General features: G+C 41.1%; 1 protein-coding gene across 7 annotated transcripts in view; it reads right to left on the bottom strand.

Moving 5' to 3' along the window:
• The window catches only part of ZNF131 (zinc finger protein 131), a 28,887-nt gene extending 2,475 nt beyond the window's left edge, over positions 1-26,412 (bottom strand). The window contains exons 1-7 of one of the 7 annotated variants that reach the window (XM_031444614.2): positions 26,163-26,411; positions 25,097-25,235; positions 24,004-24,105; positions 17,683-17,827; positions 6,732-7,092; positions 6,407-6,629; positions 27-157 (exon numbers count right to left, since the gene is read on the bottom strand). In XM_031444614.2, the coding sequence (XP_031300474.1) occupies positions 27-157; positions 6,407-6,629; positions 6,732-7,092; positions 17,683-17,827; positions 24,004-24,105; positions 25,097-25,220 (1,086 nt within the window). In that variant the 5' untranslated portion in view covers positions 25,221-25,235; positions 26,163-26,411. Of the gene's footprint in view, positions 1-26; positions 158-6,406; positions 7,093-17,682; positions 17,828-24,003; positions 24,106-25,096; positions 25,236-25,467; positions 25,677-25,725; positions 26,034-26,162 lie in introns of those variants that run through there. The other 6 variants (XM_031444618.2, XM_031444590.2, XM_031444605.2 and 3 more) reach the window with 6 other exon arrangements.
• Positions 26,413-27,097: the final 685 nt, after the last annotated feature.

Below are 27,097 nucleotides of genomic sequence, written 5' to 3'. Positions count from 1 at the left end.
TAAGGACACAGAACACCCACACATACCTGACATTCATAAAGCTTCTTTCTTCCCTTTTTTGCCCCCACTCCAGTTTGGCACGCAGTTAGGTGACATTTGAGGGTGCTATTTCTAGCAAATCGCTCATGACAATTTGGACATTCAAAAGGTTTTTCACCTAGTAGAACAGAAAAGAATTATGCTGACAAGAAAAACAAAAAGCAAAAACTTTTTTCTTTTTGGTTAATTCTAATAGCACCTTTTCTGAGAGAAGAATCAGAATTTATAACTTAGATGTTTCTACCACATCCAAAAGACTATTCTACAGGTGGAAATAGTAAGCTTTTAATGATTCTTATAATTTCATCTGTGCTCTGGTGAAGAAATAAAATTTGGATCTGAGTGCTGTTCCATGTTTTTGCATTTCTTAAGAAACTGTATATTTTCCCTGAGATAAAAATCAAGATCAATCTCCATTTCAGGGAAATGCATAACTATCTATTCCACAAGCATTTTTTGAGCACTTACTGTGTACCAGACCATATGCTAGGTGGTGAAAAGAAACTCCTTGTTTTTAAGAACTTCGTGTCACAGGCCAGGGTATTTCAGGAAGGTGAAATACATGAACATACACAAGTGCAGCGCACTGTAGAAGGGTGTCACAGAGAAGGGGCGATGGGCGGTCGTGAGCACAGTGCACTGTAGAAGGCTGTCACAGAGAAGGGGCGATGGGCGGTCGTGAGCGCAGTGCACTGTAGAAGGGTGTCACAGAGAAGGGGCGATGGGCGGTCGTGAGCACAGTGCACTGTAGAAGGCTGTCACAGAGAAGGGGCAATAGGAGGTCACGAGCGCAGCACTGTAGGAAGGCCTGTCACAGAGAAGGGGCGATGGGAGGTGCAACTGCAGCAGCACCGAGAAGAGTGATTAATCCTGCCTGGAATGGAATGAGACGGCAGGAACAAGGAAGTTCATTCCATACCAGGCAGAGGCACAGAAGGGTAAGACAGCACTGCGGGTGAGGAGTAAGGATAGTGACTCCCAGGTCTATCGCTGAGAATACCAACCAGAATAGAGAAGCACAAGTAGGTCGGATGGGGGGCGGTGCTGGGGAAGAGTATACACTCAGTTTTGAGTCTGGTGAGTCTGAGGTACTCAGAGTAAAGTGGAAAATTCTGGTCAACGTTTCACAGACAAATCTGAAGCCAAATAGAGGATATATAGATAAGGAGCTACTTTAGGTGGTAACAGAAGCCTGTGATGTGGATGAAACTCTCAGTATGTGATGTGATAGCAAAATCAAGGACATAATCCAGTGAAACATCCAATTAAAACAGCAGGTAGATGGGGCAAGCAAAGAAAACAGACAGAACAGCCAGAAGCAGAAGAAAACACTGAAGAAAATTAAAGAAATTTCAGAGAAATGAGGTAGTAAACACTGCCAGACTGAAGAGAAATGTCAGGTAGGGTAAAATCAGGGGATTGTAGTAACTTCAGCAAGAACAGTGTGAGCGGTGTGGTGGAATCAGAAGCCAGACTACCATGGGTCAAGGGAGAGTGAGTAGGAGGCAAATCAATGAAAACAAATTCTTTCCAGAAAGTTTGGAAGTAAAGAGAAGTGGCTAAGAGGGGGACAGACCAGTAAGAGGTTCTTTAAGCCAGAAGAAGCGAGTCATTATTTAAGTATCTGCTGAGGAAGAAGGAACCATGGAGAAGCACAGAGCAGTAGGAATGACGGATGAAACACGTGGAAGAGACATCAAGGTGTCTCAGGACTGGCCTTGAGGAAAAGGGAAATATCGTTCCCTCCAATAAAAGATGACAAAGAAGGAAGTTTACCCCATAGCTAAGGTGGGGGAGGAAGTCAGATACATTATCTGCCAGGGCAGGGTGTAGGCAGGGGTCTTGAGTGCTAAACTGAAGGTCTAGAATGTCAATTAGGAAAGGAAAGATATAAATAAGACCAAAAGGCCTAACACAGTCCCAAAAGAATTTTTTCCAGCAGTGCTCAGCAAGGAGCAGAAATAAATGACTCTTAATAATTCCAGGATGCAGGGTTTTTTAGAGCAAGAGGGTTCAAAAACCAAGGGAATGTACCTGGCGTTCAAGAACAAGTGACTCAAGTAACGTGCAATGAGGACAAGATAAGGTAAAGTCAGGACCAGGGTAACTGGCAAGGCGGCTAAATGAGGTAGAGTCCAACAATCAGAGTAAGAAATGCAGTAACAGAATTTAAGAGACAGAATGATGCTTGCAGAGAACAGGTCTAAGATTTCAGAGGTCGAGGCCCAGTGATGATAAGGTCCTAGATGTGACCCTCAAACTTACATGGAACATAGTCAAGTAACTCTGAGCTGTTTTTTCCCTGATAAAACAACCATAGCTTATTTTTTTGTATAATTTTCACGAGATGAAAAATCTAATTTGAGAGGGAAGACCTCATCACCTAGAATTACTGTTGGTATAAAAACTCCTTGACAACTCCCCAAATGTTGGGAGATACTGCTAACTAGAATGGTTAAGTTTTGTCTTTGTAGTGCATAATTTTTCACTATAAATCAAACCTACAAATAAAAATTGGCATAGCCTCTTTAAAGGGCAATTTGATAATATCTGCCAAGATTTAAAATGCACACATTCTCTGACTTGGCAATTCTGCTGTTAAAAATTAAGTAACCTGAATATGTACACAAAGATTATGTCCAGGTATGTTTATTTGCAGTACAGTATGTAATAGCGAAAGACTAAGAAAAAACCTAAATGTGTATCAACAGGAGTGGTTAAGTAAATTATGGCAGCCACAGTGGAAAAAAATTAAGTAGACTCATGAATGTTTCATATACTAAGAGTTCAAGATAAATTAAATGGTGTGACCCTGTACTACATGCTCCTGTTTGTTTTTTTCAAAAGCTCTGTTTATAGTTACTTGAAAATCCAAAGAATATACCTGGAGGGATAAATAAGAAAATGATCGCAGCAGTTGCTTCTGGAGAGATCTACTTAAGTAGGAAAGAGATTCACTTTTCATTGTATGTCATTTGAGCTTTTGCTATTTAAAAAAAATTAGTTTAACAAGCCCAATAAAATCTAGGACTAGCAACAGATTAATTATATTTTAGACGTGTGGGAAGTACAGTCTTCCAAGTGCTTTTACCATTTTCTCTTATTTGTCACAACCCACCAAAGAAGGTGTCAACATCCTCATTTACAGAGACAAGGAAAGAGGCCCAAAGACAGAGAGACCAGTCAAGTTCCCATGCTGACAAATGTCAGAACTGGAGCCTGAAGCTAATTCTGGTTCCCAGACCCACAGTTTTTCTATAATTCCACACTAGGTCTCTGGGAAAGTAAGGGACAATTATTTGAAAACGTAGTTATACGTCACCTTTAGGTTCCCTTTCATACTGTGTGTCCCACAGGCATATCATCAATACATCTGACTTCCCCTCACCCCCAAATTGTACCCTTTTATATTTTTCTTTCTAGATTAATAACCTCCAATTGTGAAACCACTTAAATCAGAAAGCTGCGAGTCACCTTCTCTTTTACCACTGTATCTCACCAATCACCAAATCCTGTTGATTCTGCCCACTTAACGTTACTCACATCTCCAATCCTTTTCCACTATTACTGCCTTTATTCAACCCCTCATTCTTGTTGAGATTACTCCAACAGCTTCCCAATTAGATTCAGTAGGTTTCACCCGACTCTAATCTATCCTGCCAGTTATCTCTCTAAAACATAAATGTAATCAGAAATCTTTTGGGCTTAAATTTCTTTAAAGTGATCCAGAGTCTTTCAAGGAAAAAAAAATTAATTTAGCGGACTTACGAAAATAACTAATTGATCTTAGCCTTCTCTTCAATCATTTTCTCTCTCTTGTCCTTGAACCACTGGTAGATGGTCCATGATGCCTAAGTACACGCCACAGTCAGCCCTTCCAAACTCTTCACCTGCATCTCCTGGCATTCCTCTACTTGGACCCAATCCTCCAGCAATAAAATCCCGCCAGCAAGTGCTCCCAATGAGTTACTTCTCTCTCCTCTATGTCTGTGTACGTGTCATCTCTTTTGCTTAGAATGCTCATCTCCTGGTTAATTCCTTTTCCTTTGAGGGCCATCACAGGATAAACCCTCTAGAAAGCCATCCTTGTCTCTTCCATCATGAACAGCACAAGCAGGCGTTTCCCTAAGACTCTGTCCTTACCTCTATCGGCACTTAAGCCTGTCACACTGTGATTGTGCCTGCTTGTCTCTCCCAATTTAAACTTTGAGCTCCTTAAACACAGAGACTTAAAAGTTTATTATCTCCATGGCCTAGCAGGTTGACATTATCATTACTATTTCCAAATGGAAGCAAAAAATTCAGGGCAAGTAACAGCCAAAATTTTGCAAATCAAGCTATAGATTACAGTGCACACTTTAAGAACATACAAGAAACCAAAGCACTAAACTAATAAAAGAATGCAAAATATGAAACTGAAGGGGGGGTATATAAGGTATATTCTGAAGGTAGGAAATAGGAACAGAACTGTTTATCTTTACACTTAGTTTGTTATAAGCAAAAAATGATCCATCCTTTATTAACATAAATACAATTTCCAACTGTTTACTTATGCTCCTCTTAAATTTACTAAGTCATCACATATACAACTATCTTGTCATTAATTACTAGTACAATAATTGATTGAAGTTAAAAAAGACAATAAAAGTTCTGTTTGCTTTACATGCAAAATTGTTCCTCCAGAGAATGTCTAGTTCTGTAACTTTTAACAGCTACTTAATTAAGTTCTTAAGCTATCTCACATCGTTTTGAAAGGAAAGACACAGAACTTAATGCCCTTTAACTCTGTACTCGGCTGTTCAATCCAGTGTACAATGGGCAGGACTTGGAAAGCATATTTTAAAACTTCCAAAAGGATCTGTGTTGTCCTATTTTCAAACAAGTCACTAGGTAATGTTCTGGATAAAAGACAATTGCTTCTACTTTGACATTTCTAGGAAATAAATAAAAGTGATTATTTGCTGGTGTATTGGAAACCCCCATCAAAGTCTGCTAGTTACCAAGTAACATCTATTTGCTAATTCAGTGTTCTGCTGGTATGTCAATGCTTTTGCAAAACTAATCACAACAGTTACCACAAAAAAGTTCATCAATAGACCATTGATATAGATGATTATTTTTTTTTTAAGGACAAAAACTACAGTTAAGGCAACTGCCAAAATTCAACAGGTCTATACACATGATGTTTGAAAACCAGAAAGCATTTCCCCCAAAGATTCCATAAACACCTATTAGTTACTCAAACTAGTATCTTAAAGCCTTCTAAATATGTACTGAGCCTTAAGTAAATTACAAGATTCCCTTGCTATTCACGTATTTATCCAGTTCCTGGGTACTGATACCAAGAGTCTGAATAGTAAGGGATACCACACTATTTGAATATCATTCTTCAGTTTCAAGTAGTGTGTAGCAAGCAACTCTGGACAGTGAGGCATCTATGAAAAAATTTCATCCAAAGTTCTCCAAAATCCAGCATCAAAGAGAAAGATTCTGAACAGTATGGGATATCTATATTGTATTCACTGTACTGATAGTCTAAACTGCCTTAACTATCTAACATACTAAGAACTTAGGAACAAGCATCCAGAAGTCTCTGTTAACACTGCTCTTCCCACATCTTTGTTATAGTGGGTTTAGGGACTCCCTAAGATTCAAGTCACTGGTGGCAGTAGCTCCAGTGTCTGGCACAGAGGACCTAGCAAAGAAAGCTTGGGGAATGGGAACAAGGACAGGGAATCTGACAAGGGAAAAAAAAAAAAAAAACAGGCAAGGGAATAGATGCAGAACTGTAAGGACCAGAGGCTCTAAGGCGGACTCCCTGAGACACCTGCCTCATGCCTGGGATGGCTCCTAGGAGGAGGACAGTACAGAGACCTTACCCTTCTCAGCCCCTAGGCTGCTCACCTTTCCTGACATGTCTGCCCTTACCTATCTGCCGAGTCAGAACAGGTGACCAAATATATGCAAAGGTATAAACATGTCCAGGATTGTCTGTAAATGTGCTCATCTATGTAATGTGTTAATATAAGACAGGAAAAGTAAAAGCAGTAACAGTGAAGTCTTACTCTAATTAGAATTTCATAATTTATGGCTCCTAATAAATAATCAAACTATGTTTTATGTATTTCTTTTAAAAATATACAAACTGACAAGATATGAGAATTACAATTACTTTCAAATACTGATTTTTTCCTTTAAAGCATCAATATTTCAACAAATGAATATTTTAAAAACACTATACTCAGCCTGCATGTTAGAAAACACAAGGGATGATTTCTGTGGTACTACTGGAAAAAAAAGGATTTAGACACAGCTGCAAGTGAATATGGAAAAAACATACTTTTAACATAAAGTATCTGCTAATTACCTGTATGTTTTCGAAGATGTTCTTTAAAATGTCCAAAGTGGTCAAACTGTTTCTCACAGTACTGACATATGTGAATTTTTTTCCCAGTTCTTTGCTTCTTACTGACTCCACCTTCTTCAAGGTGGTAACAACTGAGGTGCTGTTTCCATGCGCTTTCCCGAAGATACCTTTTATTGCATATTTCACACTTGAAACTCTCAGTGGAGTGTGATTTCATGTGTTCCTTAAAATGGTAAAACAATTTAAATGAACGGTTACATTTCTCACAATGGAACAAGTCCTTCACATGTGACAGCTGAAGTTCCACAATTTCAATACCTTCTACCTGTTTGCTTGTGGGGTCAGATGCACAGCCATCATCTTCTTTAATCTGCCCTTTTCTATCACCTTGACGGTACTTGCTGGTAATATCTGCCAACAGTGCCAGAGCAGAATCATCAGAGGAACCTGTGCTCTGAATGTACTTGATGGACTGCTTTGTGGAAGCCACTTCCTCTAATGTTTCGATGCTTTCGTCTTCCACTTCGATTGTGCCTTCGGCAATCTCCACCTCAATTTCAACGGGTTCAGATTCTGCAGATGGCAATGACTCAGTGATAACATTTGAAGTTTCTGCAATTTTTCTTTTTTTTGCTTCACTTTTTCCTGTCGTATTTTCCTCTAGTGGAGCTGAGTTTTCTTTGTTCCTGAAATACACAAGGCACGGGTTAAAAAAAAAATCAGTCAGATCTATCAAAATCTTTTTGGAAGATTTTGATAAGCTGATAATAAAATTTATACAGAAATGCAGAACACAATACTGGAAGACTTATACTACCTAATTTCAAGACTTACTGTAAGGCTACAGTAAATTAAGACAATATGATACAGTGAAAGGATAAAACATGGAGATTAATGGAACAGACAAAGTCCAGAAACCGATCCACACTTATATAGTCAACTGACTTTTGAAAAAAGGTTCCAAGGTAATTTAACGCAGAAAAGATGAAACAGTGGTGTTGGAACAACTAGTATCCATATGGGAAAAATAAATCTTGACCCTTACCCTCATATCATACACAAAAAAATTAAAAATGGATCACACACTTAAATGTAAGAACTAAAACTACTAAAAATGTAAGAAGAAAACAGGATAAAATCTTTGTAACACTGGACTAGGTTTAAATACTGAAAGACATTTATAGTCAAGTATTTATTTAAGTATAAATAGCAGATAGAAAGCAGAAACTTTAGTAACAAAAACTGATAAAATGGATTTCATCAAAATTAAAAACTTTGTCCTTTGAAATACACAGTTAACAGAAAGGCAAGCCAGACATCAGGAGAAAATATTTGCAAACATGTATCTGCCAGAGGTCTTCTATAGAGAATACATAAAGAATTCTTACAATTCACTAAACTCAATCTCTTAAAACACCTGTTGGGAGACCATTCTCCACAAGTTCCTTGTGTTTCTGTACATCTTGGGAACTGACAAGCTTTGGTTCTGGACTATCTTTCCAAGGATGTCTGCAGAAAAGCCAACAGCCTGGGAAGACAGAGTTGCTGCCTCCAAAGAGGACAGACAGCTCTTCTTATTGTCCAATATAATAATGTCCCCCTGTGTGATAGAAAGGCAGGTTTGCTCGCAGCCCATTATAAAAGATGTCTTCCTAAGCTGGAGATCTTCAGCTGTGAAGAAAACCAACCATATGCACAACATTCACATGGGCCTGTGGGACCTGCGGAAGGGAAAGCAGCACAAAGAAAACTCATGCTGTCTGCTGTGCAGAGAGTAATAACGTCCTTTCTTTCTGACCTACCAACCCTGTATCATCTATCAGCATCCAGGAAACGGTGGTAGGATAATCTGCTGGCTTGCAAAGTAGGGTGGAATCTCAGACCCCCCACATTTTGGCACCAAGAACAGGATGCTGAAAAAGACAGGCTTTCTATAACAGGAAGGGTAAGACCTCACAAAGCAAACGGAATTTGAAGAAGCCCATTGGAGCTGGCAGCAAACAGGTTTACCAAATTGTAAGGCAATAAATGGTCCTCTATTTAATTGCCTATTGTTATGAATTGAACTGTGTGTCCCCAAAAGATATGAAGTCCTGACCCCCATGAATATGACATTATTTAGAAATGTCTGCAGATATAATCAAGTTAAGATGAGGCCATTAGAGTGGGCCCTACTCTAACTATGTCTGTATAAGAGATTGGAGTTATGATGCCACAAGCTAAGGATACCTGGGGCTTCTAGAAGTGGAAGAGACAAGGAAGGATCCTCCCGTAGAGGATTTTGAGGGAACATGGCCCTACCAACACCTTAATTTAGGATTTCTAGCTCCAGATCTGTGAGACAATAAATTTCTGTTGTTTTAAGAAACTCAGTTTGTGGTATTTTGTTATGGTAGCCCCAGGAAACTAAAACATTTACTAATGAGGTTGCAGGATGAGCACTGGGTAGTAAGTTTAAGGACAGCTGCTGCAATGGTGTTTCAGTTGTTGCAAACTGTCCAGGGGTGGAGAGGCGGGGGAAAGAGGAGGATTTCCTTGCCATCTGGTGGTCAGCCTGAAGTCTGCCCCATTGTTAACAACTAAGACGAAGATTCAAGAACAGTCTGACAGGTGGAGACAGAAGGTTCCACCTGCTTTATAGACAAGTTACTGTCAAATGCACCTAAACCAAGTGTGACAGGAGGGAAACTCGCAACTGCTACTAGCAGAAACCAGCTGAGTCATTAGAACTTTGGCTGGTCCACATGGGAATTGAAGGGGCAACATAATGCTTGTCGAGCAAGGAATAATGGCAATGCTTGGGCCATCTCAGAGCTCGGCCCCTCCTGCGGTCTGTCATGTCCACCTTAGATCCATTTGGAGATGACTGCCAAAGGTTTCGGAGTTTTTCTGCAGTGGGTCCTGGCTGCCATAAAGGTGCTTTGGGTGCTCTTGGAGAGATTTCTCTGAGACAAATTCTTATGATGAGGCATTACTAGGAGTCTTCCTGTCCAACTTCCTGGGTTTATAATGCAGATGAAGATGAGTCACTAAGGAATGAGAGAAGGATCCAAAGCAATATAAATTCTTGTGGTCAGACCTGCTGGAAAGCCTTCTATGTTGCACCAGGAAAAGCATAGATGTTATCTTGACAATGGGGCAGCGAATGTCCAGGATTAAGGTACACTCTTTAAAAAAAAAAAAAAAAGCCACCACTGTGGAAGTCAAGTCTGAGTCAGCCAAAAGGCATAAACCACGTGGCCCCAACTAGAAAGCAATGTGAATGGGGCTGTTGAATCAAAGGGTCCCCAAAACTGACATTTACGGTGTCAGCAATGATAACCCTGCTGCCTGACAGAAGGCTCTGGGTGGGCTGAAAATATCAGAGGTTTATTTAGTTGAGCCACATACAGCTCCTGCGCTGCCTGACACTGAAAGTAAACGTAACTTGCTCACTGGCAGAGTCACTTTCTTCCTCCACACCACCTCCCCTTCTAGCTTCCCTTCCTCTCTAAACTTGACTTCATCTGCTTGGAGTAAGATAATTAGGGGTGAAGCCGAAGTCTCCCTGTTCCCCAGGGTATACAGTGAAGACACCATATACTCATTGAAGTATGCTGAGGAAAACTCAAGAATGCGAGGGACTCAAACTTTCACAGTTCTGTTATATTCAGGTGTCCAACTCACAATCCCACCTGGTTCCACGGAGAGAGGCACTTGCATTCCACTGATGGGGTCTGAGCAAGGTTCACAGGAGGAAAGGGAGGCTGTCCTGACCCTGTGGGTGGCGCTGATTCTACATACTGCTGTTTGACATCTGAATATACAGCAGGAGTTGATACGGTATGTGCATTTACACCTCTCCATCCCGTAAGTACCAGAGATGGATCATCCCGATTGGGAAGAACCACACACACACAGAAGAGCTACTAGAACAACCTTCCCTGATATTAGCCACTAGTAGCTGGGTCAAGATTTAGCAACAAGTGTCTCTATTTTATATATAAAATTCACATTATACTGAAGATATCCTTATGACTGGCAAGCCAGAAGTCTCAGTTGCAAAGGCCCTGAATGTAATATTAAGACATCTCTACCAGCAGGGGTTGCTGATAAATCCCAACAAAATTCAGAGGTCTGCTCACCAAGTAAAGTTTTTGGGGACTAGACATGCAGATTCACAATGTTCAATCCCCTCTAGCAGTAAAAGAAAAAAACTACTGTTTCTTCACCTCCTCCCTCTTCCCATCAAAAATGAGACCCAGCATCTCATTGGACTATTTAGGTACCAGAGACAGTATGTGCCTCACTTCTACTAACTTGTTTATTAGATCAGCTAATCTGCAAAACAGTATCTTTTAAGTGGGGCTCCAACCAGCAGGTTGCACTGGTGGCACATTCTCTACCAAAACCCTAATGACCTCTTTCATCTACAAGTCTCTGAGACTGATGCCTTTGCAGATTTGAGCTTCTGGCAAAGGGAAGCTGCCTCCACCCAAAGGTATTCCTTGGGTTTTGGACTTGCCAACTACTTGATATGGCTACAAGGTACACTCCCTTTGACAAGAAAGGATTAGCTTGCTAATGGGCTCTTGTTGAAACTGAGATAAGATTCATGGAAGCTTTGAGGCTCTCTGCCATTTGGGAGTGTGTTAACTAAAACTTCATGATCAGCAAGTTAAGATGTGCCCAACAAGTCTCATTTGTCAAACAGAAATAGTTATACTCAAGAGAGCAGTTGGCCTCTTGGCTTTACATGAAAAAGTGGTAGCTTCCCTACTCTGTTGCCCAAAGAATGCCATTAGATCAACGGGGTCTTTGGTTCACTGACAGTCTGGCTAAGCTGAAGGTGTTCACTGGGCTGCTACAGATGCTCAGCCTAGGCACCAATTCTGCAAACCCAGAAGTGGACATGGCTGCGCTGGCTCAGAGTGCAGAACTCAAGGCGGTCTTCATCAATCTGGACAACATTCTCCAAAATGAACCTTTCTGTATTTTTATTGATTCTTGGGCTATTGCCATGGCCTAGCTCTTTGGAAGACTTGGAAATCTTGGCAGATTAAAGATACCCATCTTTGGGGCCACAACTGTGGAAACAAATAGCAGCTGCTGACTAAACTATCTGGATCACTGATTCAGATGTTCATGGTAATGGCCTGTTCTCCAGTGGTACCAACTGGAATCAAGAGTATCAAGCCGACACTGCCTAGACTTCCATCACTGCCACCTCTATTCAACAAATTCTGAAGATGGTGACACACTCACTCTCACAGACTGAGCAGAAAGTAAAGGACCCTATATTTCTGATGGAGAAGTTGCCATTGCATGCTAGACTTGTGATACTTGCTAAAAGTTGGCCTGTGTGTCTCATGTCACATCATAGAGGGCATTGTCTCCGACTGTTCCTGGCAGACAGACTACACTAGACCTTTGGCCCCGTCTCAAGGCTATCACTGATGTCTCACCACTAAGGACCCCTTTTCAGGTTAACCTGTTGCTGTTCCAGTCTAATCAGTTGGTTCTGGCCACACTACTGTGGCTTTTGAGATTGAGCTGTGTAATATGTTCAGCTCTCTGGACCACGTGCAGTCTGATAATGATGCACTAAAAGCTACTCAATAATTAGCTGTTAGTCAAGGTATTGTTGGAACTTTCAAGCTCCCTACTGTCCATAGATACTGATATTGTAGAGTGCTGTAACAGCCTCCTCAAATATCAACTCAAAAAGACTTCTGACTCTACTTCCCTTGCTTCCTCCTTGTCCAAAAATCTGAGTAAGGCATCAAACTCAGCTGTCCCTAGAAAAGGATCACCTCTCTTTGGCTGCCTCCTGGGTAACGATCAAGACCTATATATAAACCTAACTGGAAATTTAGTATTCTGCTCTGACCATTCTCAGACACTATCTTTTTCTTTCCCCCAATGGCAACCATGGAGCAGCCTGGCTGGTACCTCTTCCAAGTTAATATCCTGTCAAAAGTAGGCCTAGCAGATTCAAACTTAGTTCTAGTTTAGCCATTGGGATTCTCTTATTGAACAGACATCAACTTAGATCCTAGGAATAATGACCACTTGGTTGAATACATTGCTTGCCAAGTACACTTAGATTGGCCCTTGTGGGCCAAAGTGGAATATATAATGGGTCTCTTAAGTTTTATAAATGCCCTTATCTCTGTCCATTCCACATGAAAGGTCTAGGTAAGAGGAGATGGCTGGAAAAGAGGTAAAGTTATAGCTACTAGAACGGGACATACTGATTTTGTGGAGGTGGAGGGAGAACCACCACCCTGGACGCTAGAGAGAGAACATCTTTGACTGCAGGAGATGTGTAGGGGGAGAAAGGGACATTAATAATCTTTGTCCTTCAGAACCACTCCGAGAGCCTTCCTCAGCTAGGAAAATGCTCTCAGGCAGCTTTCCCCAAAAGCTGCAAGTTTAAACTCACTGCTGGATCTGTCATCCCTCACCAGAGGGCTCTGACCACAACCTGATCACCATTTTCCCTAACTTTACTAAGAAGTATTTTGGCAACAGCACGGGATGGCCAAGCTCCTGCATGTCGCATGCAAAACACCAGGTTTTCACTACTATTCCCAAAGCTCAGGCTCAGTCTGTGAGGTGGCTGTCACTCAGCTGGCATCCAGGTGCTCATGATAAACAGAACAGATTGAACTAGCAGCTCTCAGACATTCCCTCCAAAAACAAAGACTCATTCAAACTGAGCTGGGAAAGGAAGGCCACATTGGAGACAATGTCAATCTGTGCCCCTGACTGATGAAGATCCCACTTTGTGGTCACAAAAACTTGTAAACAACACTTTCTTCAAAAAGCACCTATGTGCCCCCTGGGACCATAATTCTTGTATGGAAGCTAGGTCTTAACTTCCTTCCCAAAAATACAATGCCTTGAAACTTAGAGGTGGGAAGAGAGCATCCAGTATCTAAGGAAGCACCACTGGTAGATCAGTTTAGCTCTCAGATGACTGTGAAGATCTCTCCAAAATAAGACTACCCTTGGTTATTTGGGGGAGCTTCCTGGAGGAATAACTGATTTATTTATGCATGTTCTATGAGCAAGCAGTCTTCCCTACCATGAGAGGCATCCAAATAAATAGGTGGTACAAATTTGTGTCTGGCTCTAGCTATGTGATCAATGACACCACTTGGGATCTGGAAGACATTCATGTCAGCCTCAGAACACTGGCCAGGGTAATTATGGAGGCTAGACTTGCCCTAGACTTCTTCCCTGTTGACCAATGCTGAGATTGTGCAACTGCTTAAACATCTGGCTACACTCAGATTAATCCTTAGAGCTAAGTGGAAAAGTCAATACAGAAACTAAAGGAGAAAGCCTTCTGGCTTTCTGGGATTTGTTCAGTTGGTTGAGTATAGGACCTTAGGGGAATGGATGCATGGTTAAGAGTACTGCAGGGTGGCCACATCCTGCTACTTGGAATTCTGATGTTTTCTTAACTAAATCCCGCGCAGGGAAAAATTGAATAGTAGGTCCCAGTCCCTACTGGCATATTAATCGGAATGGTCATGGAGTAGTGTATTCATTGGAAAATTTACCAGGAGCTGGAACAGTGTAGAAATAAGCACACTGTTGAAACACCTCTCCGTGGGACCCTCATGTTTCTGCATGTCTTATAAACAAACACACTGAAAGTCTTTTGTTTTGGACTATCTTTTCAAAGACAGCTGTCTGTATAGCAAATGGCCTTAGAAAACAGAGCCTATCTTCCTCCAGAGTGGAGGGCCAGTCTGTTTATTGTCCAGTGTAATAAAGATAAGGGACCCTCTGGGGCAAAGGCTGGGTAGATTTGCTTAAAGCTCATCATAAAAGATTTGGGTTTCCTAGAGCCCAAAGTCCTCAACTGTGATGTAAACCATTGTTAGCACAACACACACCAAAGCCACTGCATTATCCCTCATGACTCCTGGGGAATGGGACCCAAGAAAACTGACACGAACAGGAAGCTCATGCTGCTCTGTATGCTGTGAGAGACTCAAAATTCTCATGTCTGCTGCCAGCACCCATAACACTGTGGCAGGCCAACTTATTAGCTGGTAAACAGATTAAAACCTCACACCCTTCAGTTTTTGACAATAACTCAATTTTTTAAATGGGCAAAAAATTTGAACAGACATCTTGCCAAAGAAGATAAACAGATGGCAAAAGAGGCACATAAAAAAATGCTCAAAGTCACTAGCCATTAGGGAAATGCAAACTAAAACCACCATATACCTACCAACTTGGCTAAAATGAAAAAAGTCTGATCATACAGGAAGACTGTGGAGCAGTTGGCACCCTCATACAGTTCAAATTGGAATGTAAAATGGTACAACACTTTGGAAAACAGCTTGGCAGTTTCTTAAATAAATAAATAAATAAATAAACAAACACATCTACCATATGACCCAACCATTCCACTTCTAGGTATTTACTGAGAGAAATGAAAGCATATGTCCAAAGACGTGTACACAAATATTCGTAGTCACTTTATTTGTAATAGCCAAAAACTGGAAACAACCTAAATGTCCATCAACAGGTGGTATAGCCAATCAATGGAATACTCAGCAATAAAAAGGAACCCACAACAACATGGGCAAACCTCTAAAACATAATGCTAAGTGAAAAAAGTCTAGCTTGAAAGACTATACACTATAGGAATCCATTTATATGAAAGACTACACACTATAGGAATCCATTTATATGACATTCTAAATAAGATCAAAACCACAATGAGGTAATAACCTATAATGAAAAATAATAATATACACATATGTATAACTGAATCACTATGCTGTACACCAGAAACTAACCCAACATTGTAAATCAACTATATACTTAAAAAAACCCAAAAACCCACAGTGATAAAAATCAGATCAGTGGAGGCTGGGGATCAGGGTTGACTGCAGTCGTAAGAAAAGTTAGGGTGATCAAAATGTTTCTATATCCTGAATGTGGTGGTGGCTACACCACTGTGTACAATTAACAAAATTCAAACTCTACATTAAAATGGGTGAAATGTATTGTATGTAAACTACACCTTAATAGGCTGAGGAAGAAAAATCTATAAGGCACCTGCTGTTTCCTAACAAATAACAGGAACTTTCTCATCCAGTTTTAAATAAGCAATGATGCAATTCCAGCAAAATAAAGTCCTAGTATTTTTTCCAGTGTCATTCAAAAATTTTACACTGTATTCCAAAAATATGTGCATACTGCAAATGTGAGAAGAGCACCTTATTTACCTTCTGCATCTACAAAGCAGTTATACAATAATCTTCTCAATACAGAGTTGCCTTCACCAGTTGATTTAACCACAACTACATCATGCAATTTTTATTCCTAAATTGTGTAACATTATACCCAGCCAATTACAAACAGTCAATATGTAATACTGCTATCTTCCTGTCTTTAAAGAATCCTTCAGAGTATACTGCATGCCTATTTGGTTCATGAAACAATTCAACATGCTACTATATTTATATTGAGAAGCACTGATGGTTGTAATTACTGTAAGAATCCCAGTCTTACAATAAATCTTCTAAAAGCTTCTAAATAGGCCTGGGAAAACAGCTGTACCTAGTTGTTCTTACCATCATCTCCCAATGACTAGACACAAGAACTTAATTAAATGTCTTCCAAATCTAACCTGGACCACTGTTGTTGAGTATGTTCCACTGTTCTGCTGACAATGACTTTCTGCATAGTGAGATACTACTTACTAACATGAGCAGCAAAGGGACCACACAGAAAACGTTTTCAGAAGGTTCTCATCTGAGACTTAACCACAAATTTGATACTGCCCCATCCAAACATATTCCCCTAGTCTACCTCCATTTTGAGAAGGTATGACCTAAATCAGGTTTACATCCTCAATACACCTCTATTTTGCTACCTGTGTCTTAGCTCTCTCTGCAGACACTGGCCTGGTTTTAATCAGCACACACCATCCATCTATTCACAAATGTTTATTGCATACCTACTATGTGTCAGGCACTAGGCAGCAGAATACATACACACCAAGCTCTTGTCAGAAAAGTTTAATCTTGAATTCTGTCATCAAACTAATTAAAAGCTCATTAGGAGAAATAATATTTATGGATAATTACAATTTAAGAATAACTAAGAAACAACTGAACGTATCTTTTGACTGAATCACACCAGTGAGTGGGACTAAATCACTCTGCCCTATGTGTAACTGATTTTACCAAACTGTACTTCAGTGTTATGTCAACAACCTACATTGAAGTTCATAAAGAAATAGAACCAAGAGATAATAACAGCAATTCACATTTAGAGTACAGTGGGCCAGATTCCTTGCTAAGCACTTTACACGCATTAATTCACTTAAACTTCACAAATAATCCTATGTAGACAGTACCATTATTATCTCCATTTGACAGATAAGGAAACTGAGCAGCTCACAGGAGGCAGAGTAATTGCATTGAGGCCACACAGTGGCAGAGCTGGGATACTACAGAGGCAGCCCGACCCCAGAGCTTTTGTTCTTGGTCACTATGTTTCAATGACACTATTCATTATGTAAAATGTTGAAGTCTTTACTCATTATACCATTTAATGTTTTCCTAGTAACTTCTATGAGAAACTGTTTTAATATCAAGCATAGCTCCTACAAAACTGGTATGTTCTCATATTATAACCATAACTAATGTAACTGAAGGGTTTTTTTCCTTTTTCTTTGCAAAGAGGTGCTTCAGAACTCAGAGCTATATTTAGCTCATTTAGCAAGTATACAGACTTAAATGGCATGCATTTTGACTATCATATTTCTAACTTCACTGATTATCACCTCCACCTAGCCTATTTATTACATCTTCAATTTCCTCACTTTTTAAAAAAAACTGTACTACGTTAATCTATGTAAGGCAAACTCTTTTTAGAATAAGGCTTAGTACAAATAATTAGCTTGAGTCCAATAAGACAGTTTACAGGGGCCCAGAGAACTCCTTAAAAGATGTCTAGTCCTCCTTATTTTATTAGACACAAAAGATGCTACTTCAGTTAATATTAGCAGTTTTTACAAAAAATCAAGTGTGAGGTAAAGAACAATCAGTATCCAGAAGAACTTTATAAATTCTTAAACACATACTCCTGATTGCAAAACGTAAGCTCTTTATGGCATGACACACATGATAAATTCTTAACAGGGTGAACATGACTGAATATAACCATCTGCGCCTCACTAAGGAAGTTAGTTCTTTATAGCATGACCCTGAATGTGACTAAATATAATAACTATCTGTGCTCATTAAAGAAATAATTACCTGACTTCAAGGGCTTTGATAGCTTCTAGCATTTGTAGAAACTCTGCTGCTTTCCATACATCATTGGCTTCTTCTTCTCCTTGTATCATTAACTTTGCTGTATATGTGAACTCAATCAAATGACGAAAGGCCATCTTACTAACACCTGTAAAAAAGATGTGCATTAGCATACATTCATGGTGATTCAGATCTTGTATCATTTAAAAAAGAAGCCCAGTGTTTGGTACTTGATGAGTATTTGTTATTTTGGAAGGTTAATTTCCTGGCAGAATTCTCACTTATATATGAATGGGCTAACTATTACATCAGACATGCTGTGTTTCTTGCCAGGGAGCTCTGTGTCAACTCAGTTCCAAAATCACCAACAGCTTTCTACAGCTTAGCAAATAAAGGTCAGTACCACTCTGCCTTTATTTCAACGTCCTTCACATTATTTTTTTATTTACCACTATTTTCCCTTTCAAATCTTAAACCATATCAAACCCACATTATATACTGCTCCTCAAACCCTTCACTTTCTAAGAAGTTCCTTGCCTTAACACTTACCCTCCCTTCATGACTGCTTCATCACTTTATCTCTGGACAAATCCTACTACCCTTAAAGGCCCAATTTCAATGCCACATCTTTAGTAAAACCCTTAATACTTCCCTCAGGCTGGACTCTGTACGTGGCCTAATAATTAAAATTCATAGACATCTCTTGACTATAAGCTACTTGAGAGAAATGATTTTGTCTCTAAACTCACCACACATTATCTAACATGATGCTTCCCAAAATGCAAACACACAAAGTACATATAAATGAATAAAGGCTAAAGTCACTCTCAAAATTAAGCTTCCACAATTCCAATCTTTATGAGTTTTGTGTTTAAATTTTGGCCCAAAACGATACTCTACTTCTTTATGCTTTTCAATGCTATATATTGTTGTTTCAGTCTGCTAATGGAAGGCTATGAAAAGCTACTGTCAGGAACAAAGAGAAAACTAATTTTTGCAGATTGTTTTATGCTAAGAAATGCCCAAGACCAAACTGCACACAATATGCACAACTACAAATACAAAATTACTTTTACGTTTTTCCCATGAACTTTATACACCTGAAGGTGGCCTTGAGGACAACAGTAAGAATATTGGTGGAATATCCACCACCCCTCATTTATATAAAGCAAAGATATCATTCAGGAAGTCAGAACTTCCAAGTTTTAGTCCAGGCTCCCTATGACCTCTGATCTGGGGCCAACGCAGACCTCTGAGCCTCAGAAGACTCATCTTCAAAATGCCTGAATACAATCAGAATGTTAAGAAGCACCATAAAGTATAATATAATATGACCAAGTTACATGATACCAAATAAGCAAACTAAAAATAACTGGATTCACTGAAAGCTAATTTTATTTGGGTCCCCTAATCGTTTTTCTCCTGGTTGTCTTTTGACCATGTTATATTTTATTATATGAGAGTAGCCTGAAGGACAGACAACTAGATTTTGCTTTTTTTCTTTAAAAGAAATTTTGACCATTTAAAAGTGCAACAAAAATCTTTCCTAAAAACAATGTGCAAATTTTTCCTGAAGCAGAATATTTTCATTTTTAATCAAACACATATATATGCCTGATATATTTATATGTATCAGGCACGACTTTGAACACTTTACAAGTATTAAACTCATTTAATCCTCATAACAACCCTATGAAGTACTATTACAATCCCCATCTTACAGATGAGGAAATTGGGCATGGAGATTTTTAAATACGATGATGGCAGGAAACATTCCTGTTTGGGAGTTTGAATATCCATGGTCCCATTCACTACAGGACTGCAATCTCTTATTCATATTTCCAAAGTCCCCCAAATCTCTTAAAACCAGAAAATTTCCTATAAATTTGACTGCATCATTTTTTCCCGAACTGACATGAGGCTATTTATAGTCTTTATCCCACTTAGCATAAATGTTAATAAGCTATGATGCTGGATTACTACTTGGTTATAGGATATTGCTCCAGACCCTACCGGGTATATCATGTAATGCACATACTGCACTACCTTAGAAAATTCTAAAAATTTGTAATCTCAAGAAGCATCTGGCCTCCAAGGATTTGCAGACTTAGTTCCAAAGCTTGGTTAATCAGAATCACCTGTAGACTTAAGCAGGGGTCCCTGATCTCCAGAATCAAAACTGGGATAGAGAATTGTTTTTCGTAAGCACTCTAGGTGCTTCTTATGTGACCAGTCCAACATTGGTCCTAGGAATAAACCAATGACCCAATTAGCTAACATGAACCAAACTGATAACACGTCCAGGTAAGTGAATGGTTGGGCGATGCTGTACAGCTGCAAAAATATTTTATACTCTATCAGGACTAGTCTGGTAACTTTCAAATTTCAGCCCATTTCCTCATCAACCCCTTACTCCTTTCATAATGTAAGTGTGTAGGAGAATACATTTTTTTACACGCAAATATCTAAGCAAAATGTTAATATGAACACCTTAATCTGAGTCATTTTTCCACTTAGGAAGGGGCAAAGGGGAGCACCATTCTGGAATTTCTCTAGTCTTAGGGAATTCCTCAGTTGGTGGAAAACTCCTACTCAAATAAGATGTTTGAACACGTGCTTAGATGTTTTGTCTTTGATACTAGGGGCTAAAATTTTGGACACGATGGCAGAGTTGCTATTTGAGAGAAACTAGGTGCTTATGGATCTGTGGCTTCAGGAGTAAAGAATGGAGTTAGAAAATTGGAGGCTCGGGTTAAGAGAAAGCTTTTGTGTTCTCAACTAGGGCATAAATGTCTGTTTAAGATTTTATGTGGCGTGAGTCCAAGTCACAAAGCTGAATTGGGATGCAATTGGCTTTGAGGACAATTTTCACTTAAGTCGAAGGTTAACTTGTCATTCTTATCAAAGGTAACTTACTTCACCAGCAACTTAGGAAACAGGGAGAGAGCTGGTTCAGCTTGCATCTAATGACAGTATATACTCATTAAGCATATTACAATTGAAATTTCTTTTACATACATGTCATTTGCTTTTACAAACCCCTATAAGGCAATGGTTCTCAACACTGGCTGCATGCTGGACTTGTCCTAGGGCAGTGCTATTCTAACTCTGCTGTACACAGGAATCATCTGAGGATCTTGTGCTGATTCAGTAGGTCTAGGATGGAGTCTGAGAGTCTACAGTTCTAAAAAGCTCCCAGGTGATGCCAAGGCATCATGGTCCTCAGACCACACCTCAAATAACAAGGACCTAGAGAACTGTTAAATACAGATGCTTAGATCTCAGCCCTCAAAGATTAATTTAATTGATCTGGAGAAAAGGCTTGGGTATTGGTACTTGCAAAAGCTCCCCTGGTGTCTCTAATGTGCAGCTAAGGATGAGAATCATCACCATTCTACAGACAGGAGTTCCAGTTTTAGCTAGGATGGAGAAAGCATACTCTACCCTAACTTATCCGTTGATTCCAACTAAATATCTTGGACAGAATACATAAAGCAAAATATACAAGGACTCTGAAGAATAATTAGAAGCAAAAGGATTGGGGAGAGAAATCAGAACACAAAGAACAGCAGTAAGTTTTCTGGTTTTACATTTTTTTTCTCCCACATATCCCATGCTGAGTACAGCCCAACTCCTGTTACTGGGCAGCAGGTGCAAATAGAAAAGCTCCAAAAGAAACTCTTTCTGGCTCTAGAACCAGGAAAGGGGATGGACAGTATGTGTGTAGGTGGGAAAAAATAACCAATTTTTATTCCTCTCTCTCAGCCCTGCCTCAAGACAAGCCCCAGTTCTGATGCTGCATGCACATCTGTGGCTGGCTGCCACCAAGCAGGCGCCTAAACTCTAAGAGAAAGTTCTCTCTGGCACAGAACTAGGAAAGAGACAATAATCTGAAGCACATGGAGAGAATTCCTGTCATTTTCTTCTCTCACCACTTTGTCCAGGAAATGGACCCCACTGCCGGAATTGTACAACATCACAGGGAGGCTAAACCCCCAATTTTCCAGACAGAGGACCAGGAAAGGGAGCTCCTGGGAGCTAAAGTACAGAGGAAATCAGGAGGGGTAGCTGGATTAAGGTCCTTCTATCTGTGTATGCAGTCTTGAGCTCACCACTGAGCTGCACACATGTGCAACTGACCTGAGGCTGCACAGCAAAGGCTTTGAGAACTGCACTGTGGTGTGGACTACTACCCAGATCCACACACCTGGGACCTGAACAGCACAACAAAGGTTCTGAAAACTAAATTAGAATTGGATCCACAATCCATACAAGGCAGCCTGAACTTAACCAGGTTGAGTGCCTACTAAAACAAAATAAACCAAAATGACAAAAGCATTATAGAGGATTTTAACAGCACCCAAAATTACTTGACATATTTTGTACATTCAAAAAAAAAAAGGAAGCTAAGATATCCAATGTTACACAACTGACAAACAGTAAAGCTGGGACTACAACTCGGATTTTCCAAGTACATGCCCAGGGCTTTCTCTACAGCTAGGTGGCCTAGCCAGGTAGTACAGCAATCCCAAAGTTAAGGGCTTAAGAGACACTGAGCCAAACTGATTCTTTAAACTTGAATCTGGCAAAAACCCAAAAGAACAAGAATGCTTTTACATTTTTCTTTCTTATTTTCTATAGTTTAAATACTGAAGGCTTGTGTGTCCTGTTCTATAAATGGACACAGCAGGTCAGAAGTGTAAGAAGCAATCCCAAGGTGATTCGTCTTCAGAAGACCCTACTTCTCTAGGTAGGTCAGTACTCCTCGCTCCACCAGCAATGCATATTCAAGACTGAGTGACTTATTTTTTGACTTTTTAGGATTCTGCTCAGAAGTCAACTCCTCTGAAATCTTTCCTCTCTCTCTAAAGCAGATTAAACCACTCATGCTCCCTCCTCAGTGAAATCATTCTGTAATAAGTCTCTGCAACACTTTTTGCACTCCTTTACCAGTTGCTTATCCATGATTAAGTTTGCAGATTCTCTAAGGGCTGTCTTATTCATCGAATCCTCATTTCCTGGGTCTGGGACAGTATAACAGGTATTAGATTTGATAAGTAGTCCCAATGTACTAAGTTTTGACAATGCACCGAACACTATGCCAAGCACTCTGAATATATTACTTCAATTAGTCATTAGTACAAGCCTACTGACCCACTTTTCAGATGAAGAGGCAAATATGCAGCTGAGGTAAAGTAACCTGCCTGGGGTCTCAGTACCTCAGGTGAATAAATGGATGAAATTTTGCCTTGTAATAGAAACAAATACCATCTAGGCTGCTGGATTCTCACTTCGGTAAGCTTTGAGGATTTCCATTATGCCTGTGCTGTGTCCATCACAGATAATCAAAAGATAATCTATTTATGGATGTATCAGCCAGAACGCTAGATAAGCTGGAATGATCAAAATAAGAGGATATTAATTCTACGTTTTCTTTGTTCCCCTGGGCCCCAAATTTCTCCAAGGGAATAATGTTTCTAGGCAACCCATTCATAACAGAGAATATATACACAGTGAAAGAGATACAAAACCAAAACTCAAGAATCCTGATGAAGAAGCTAATGTTCTATATTTACGTAGGCAAGCTGATTTATTTCCTGTAGCTTTGGACCGGGAGGGAGGAGGAGTTAGGTACTGTAGTAGCAGAAAACAAAGGCATGGGAATTAATAGCACAAACTGAATCCCTTGCTAGATGACCACCCTCAGGCAGGTGCCTTTTGGTGCCTGCTCCCTGATGTGCAAATTGGAAATAAAACCACTTATTTCAAAGGACAGCTGTGAACCTCAGAAAATGCAAACTACATAACAATACCTGGCACTTGGTGGGCTATTATTACAAAATTCAAGCAAGTACAAAAATCACTTCCTATTTTAAGACCTTCTGTAACCTCTAGAACTTCTGAATGCTACTTCAGTTCATCTTCCTAGCCTTTTTCATGTTATGGCAGCCCACTTCACACTGTGCATGTCATCTGCACCTCTGCTAGTACAGAAGCCTGCAGCATCTCCACCAGTCTGAAACATAAGCCCACTAAATATGATGGAAATTCACTTTTAATATGCATTTTCAAAAGACAGTGATTGCTGGTTTTAGCAATGAAAAAGACTCTTTAAGAGACCAACAACTACCATCTAACCTAAGAGTTTTTCCTGGTAGATCATTTTACCAAGAACTTTACTAAGAATTCTCAGGTGTCACTTTATCCAGTCACCTAATAGGAACCATTGATGCCTATTTCCCATGGTACCTTGCTAAGTTAACTGTCCAAAACTTCATCAAATTATAATATTTGCTAAATATTGTATTTAAAACAAGCATTTACCTTCTATCTCCACCAAAGGTTCCTGAGTAAACTCCTGAAAGAATTTGTAGAAGAACTTGCTGCAAGCAGCCAAAACAGCCTTGTGGGCCTTAAAATGGTGTCCTAGATAAAAAAAGAAAATTAAGTCATTCATATTCACAAAACCAAATAAAAAACTATAAAACAAATTAGAAAATTAAAGTAAAACAGATTTTTAATATAATTATAAAACTATATTCTGGGCAGGTATCTCGACAAATTTTAATCTCAATTAGACACGAAAGCAGATCTTTGCCTCAAAAACCTTATTAAGCCAGTTTTTTTAAAGGCCATCTTAACAACCTTTTCAGGAGGTAAGGAGCCTCCTACCACATAAGCCAAAGGCATATCCTATTCAGTTGAAACTGCTAAATATAAACACAACCCAAAAGGTTATACATCATTTGAAAAAAGAACAAGCAACAGGATAATCACCAAGCTGGATGTGTTCGCTATGGAAAACATTTACTATGCCTGATATTTGGAACCTCAATCTACAGCAGACCTAGAATAAAGGATTTTTTGCCTTGAAAAGTCTGTTTTCACTACATAGAAAAGCTATCCAAGCTGGGTTTGCCTCCATTGTAATGACAACTCCTAAGACTGGTAAAGGCCCCATTTTATTTCGGGGGCTTACCAAAGAGGGTACTAGTGCTGCAAAGGAATCTCTCACGTTTTCCCTCCAAGACCATTTGGGAAACTATAAAGAATTAACAATTCCCAAATGACTCCAGTGAGAGACATCACAAAGCAGCTTATAACAGAAGGCTATTAGCCAAACATTTAGAGACATTCTCCCTATCCCCATGCCATCATCCTGCACTCGTGTGTAATGAGAACACTTCAAAAGGCTGCAAGAAGTTAAAATGTGATGCTTCTGTTGAAAGCGTGACTAGCCTTCTGCAGCATGGTCTACGTGAGCGGACACTGGTTAAGTGTCCTCGGGTCTCAGCGCACAGCCTATGCAGACTTTTGATAGGGAGTCCACAGAAGGTGGGTAAAAAAAGGCGAGTGGGGGAAGGGGAGATAAGAACTGAAGCCACAAATTCGCTCCTCAGCCCACCACTCTACCTACCGTCGACAATTAGGGTGATGTCAGTAAACCGGTCCTGCTCTCGCTGTTCATTCAATCGGTCCAGGATCATTTTATGATGTTCAGGGAACTCCTGAAGGCATTCCATCGTCTCTTCGGCCTCCATGGCCGTCGGGTTGCTCTACAAAAGAGGAGCATGATAATGTACACCCATGAGCTCGGGCTAAGGAACAAAACCCCTAAAGCATAAATTAACAAAAAACAAAAACAAAAACAAAAAAACCCCAGCAACGTGAAAAGAAAGGGGGAGGGTGAGACAAGAGGAGAGGAAGGCGAAGGAAGAAAGAAAGGCGAGCCGGGCGGCCGCCGCGCGTTGGGGGCCGGAGCCGCGGCCGCGGGACTCCGAGCCTGACCTAATTGGAGTCGGGAGACGCGAGCTGGAGCGGGTGGGCACAGCGCCGGAGGCTCCGGGCGCCGGGCGCGCAAGTCCGGCAGGGGAGGAGACCCGACAGCCACGGCGGCCCTCTAACGGCCCACCGAGCCCTTCGGCTCGGCCCTGGCTGCCGCCGCCCCGGGACCCGGTCCGGCCCGCGGCCCACAACGACTCCCGGGTCGCCTCTCCCTCCCCCGCCCTCCCTCTTCTCCCCCGCCCCGACCGGACCGGCACTCACTCAGGGAAGGAGGAGCGGCCTGGGCCTGCGCGTCACTTACGTCGACGTGCTGCGTCACGCGTCAGGCTCCGACTGACGCGGACGCCTGCTAAGCGCAGGCCAGGGAGTGGGTGCGTCGCGCCCCCGCCTGCCCTTCTCTAGTGGCGGGGCGGAGCTTATCTAAGGGATTTGGCGCTAGCGAGGGCGACGCGGCTCGCGCAGGGAGGAGGAAGTCCGGCTGCGGCGGGGTCGGCCCGGTTTAGGCCTGGCTTCGTCGTGGGTGGGGCTCCACCTACCACCCGCCTGCGCCAGACTCCAGGTGTGAGCACTTCCGACCGGACCTAAGAATAAACTCGTAACCGGTTCCCGGTGCGCTTTTATACTCTGCTCCCGCACGCCAGCCCCGCCCCGCCCCGCCCCGCCCCCTTCCTCTCGAGGCCTAGGTCCCGCCGCCTTACCTAGCTCACGATCCTCCCTCTCTCCTTTCGGTCTCCGAAGGCTTTCCTTCTCTGCTGTCCCCTCTCTGGGCGTAAGTCGCCCCACACTCTTTCCTACCCCTAAACACCAGCTCGCGCGCCATCTCCCCGCGAGTGACCGGGCGCTCCCTCCGCTTGGCCGGCTGGCGCACGTGCGCTCACTCCGAGACCCCGGCGGCCGCGGCGCGGGCTGCGGCGGCCACGGGCGCGAGCACGTTCCGGCCGCCTGGGATCTTCCTCCCGGGTGCCCGCCCTCTCCGTGCTCGGCGGGCAGCACGTGTTTGCTAGGCACAGGACCTGGATCTGCTCGGGTTATTTACACGTGATGCTGTTACTGGAGCTCTCCATTCCCCAACTCCTCTGTTTTAAGAGGCCAGTGACCCATAATCAGCCTCACGTGACTGGGTCGTTCCTTCATTCATTCTGAAAAAAATGGCTTTTTGAGGATGAAATAGTCAAGATTTATTCTTGTCAAGACTTACTTATTCTTATCTCCCAGAAGAAAGATTAGGATTAGGGAAGAATTTAAATAGCTGTATGCAAGAGTAAATGTAATAATTATTTCAACATATTTATTGAGAGCCAACGTTGTGCTAGCTACTGTAACAAGACATATGTGCTTTCTGCCTTCCCAATCTTAGTATGATGGAGTAAATAGACATTTTGAATAGTTAATTGCCTGAGTGCTGACTGCTGAGTGTTATGAGATGTGAAGAACAAGATTATCTGGGTCAAGGAAAACTAGCGGTCTATAAGGAGCAATATGAAGTCTGACTGTTCTTAGCCAAGAAAATAACATGCAGAGGCACCAAGATTATAGCATAGTGAGAACTGAAAGAATGTTACTGGGACAGACCTACAGGGGCCTTGTAAACAATGTTAAAGATAGTAGATTTGAAAGTTGAGCAGGATAGTGA

Source organism: Camelus dromedarius, chromosome 3 (genome assembly GCF_036321535.1).
Source record: "Camelus dromedarius isolate mCamDro1 chromosome 3, mCamDro1.pat, whole genome shotgun sequence".
In the NCBI taxonomy this organism is placed as follows: Eukaryota; Metazoa; Chordata; class Mammalia; order Artiodactyla; family Camelidae; genus Camelus; species Camelus dromedarius.
The sequence above is the reverse complement of the archived record's forward strand: the minus strand, read 5'-3'. Positions and strand labels throughout refer to the sequence as shown.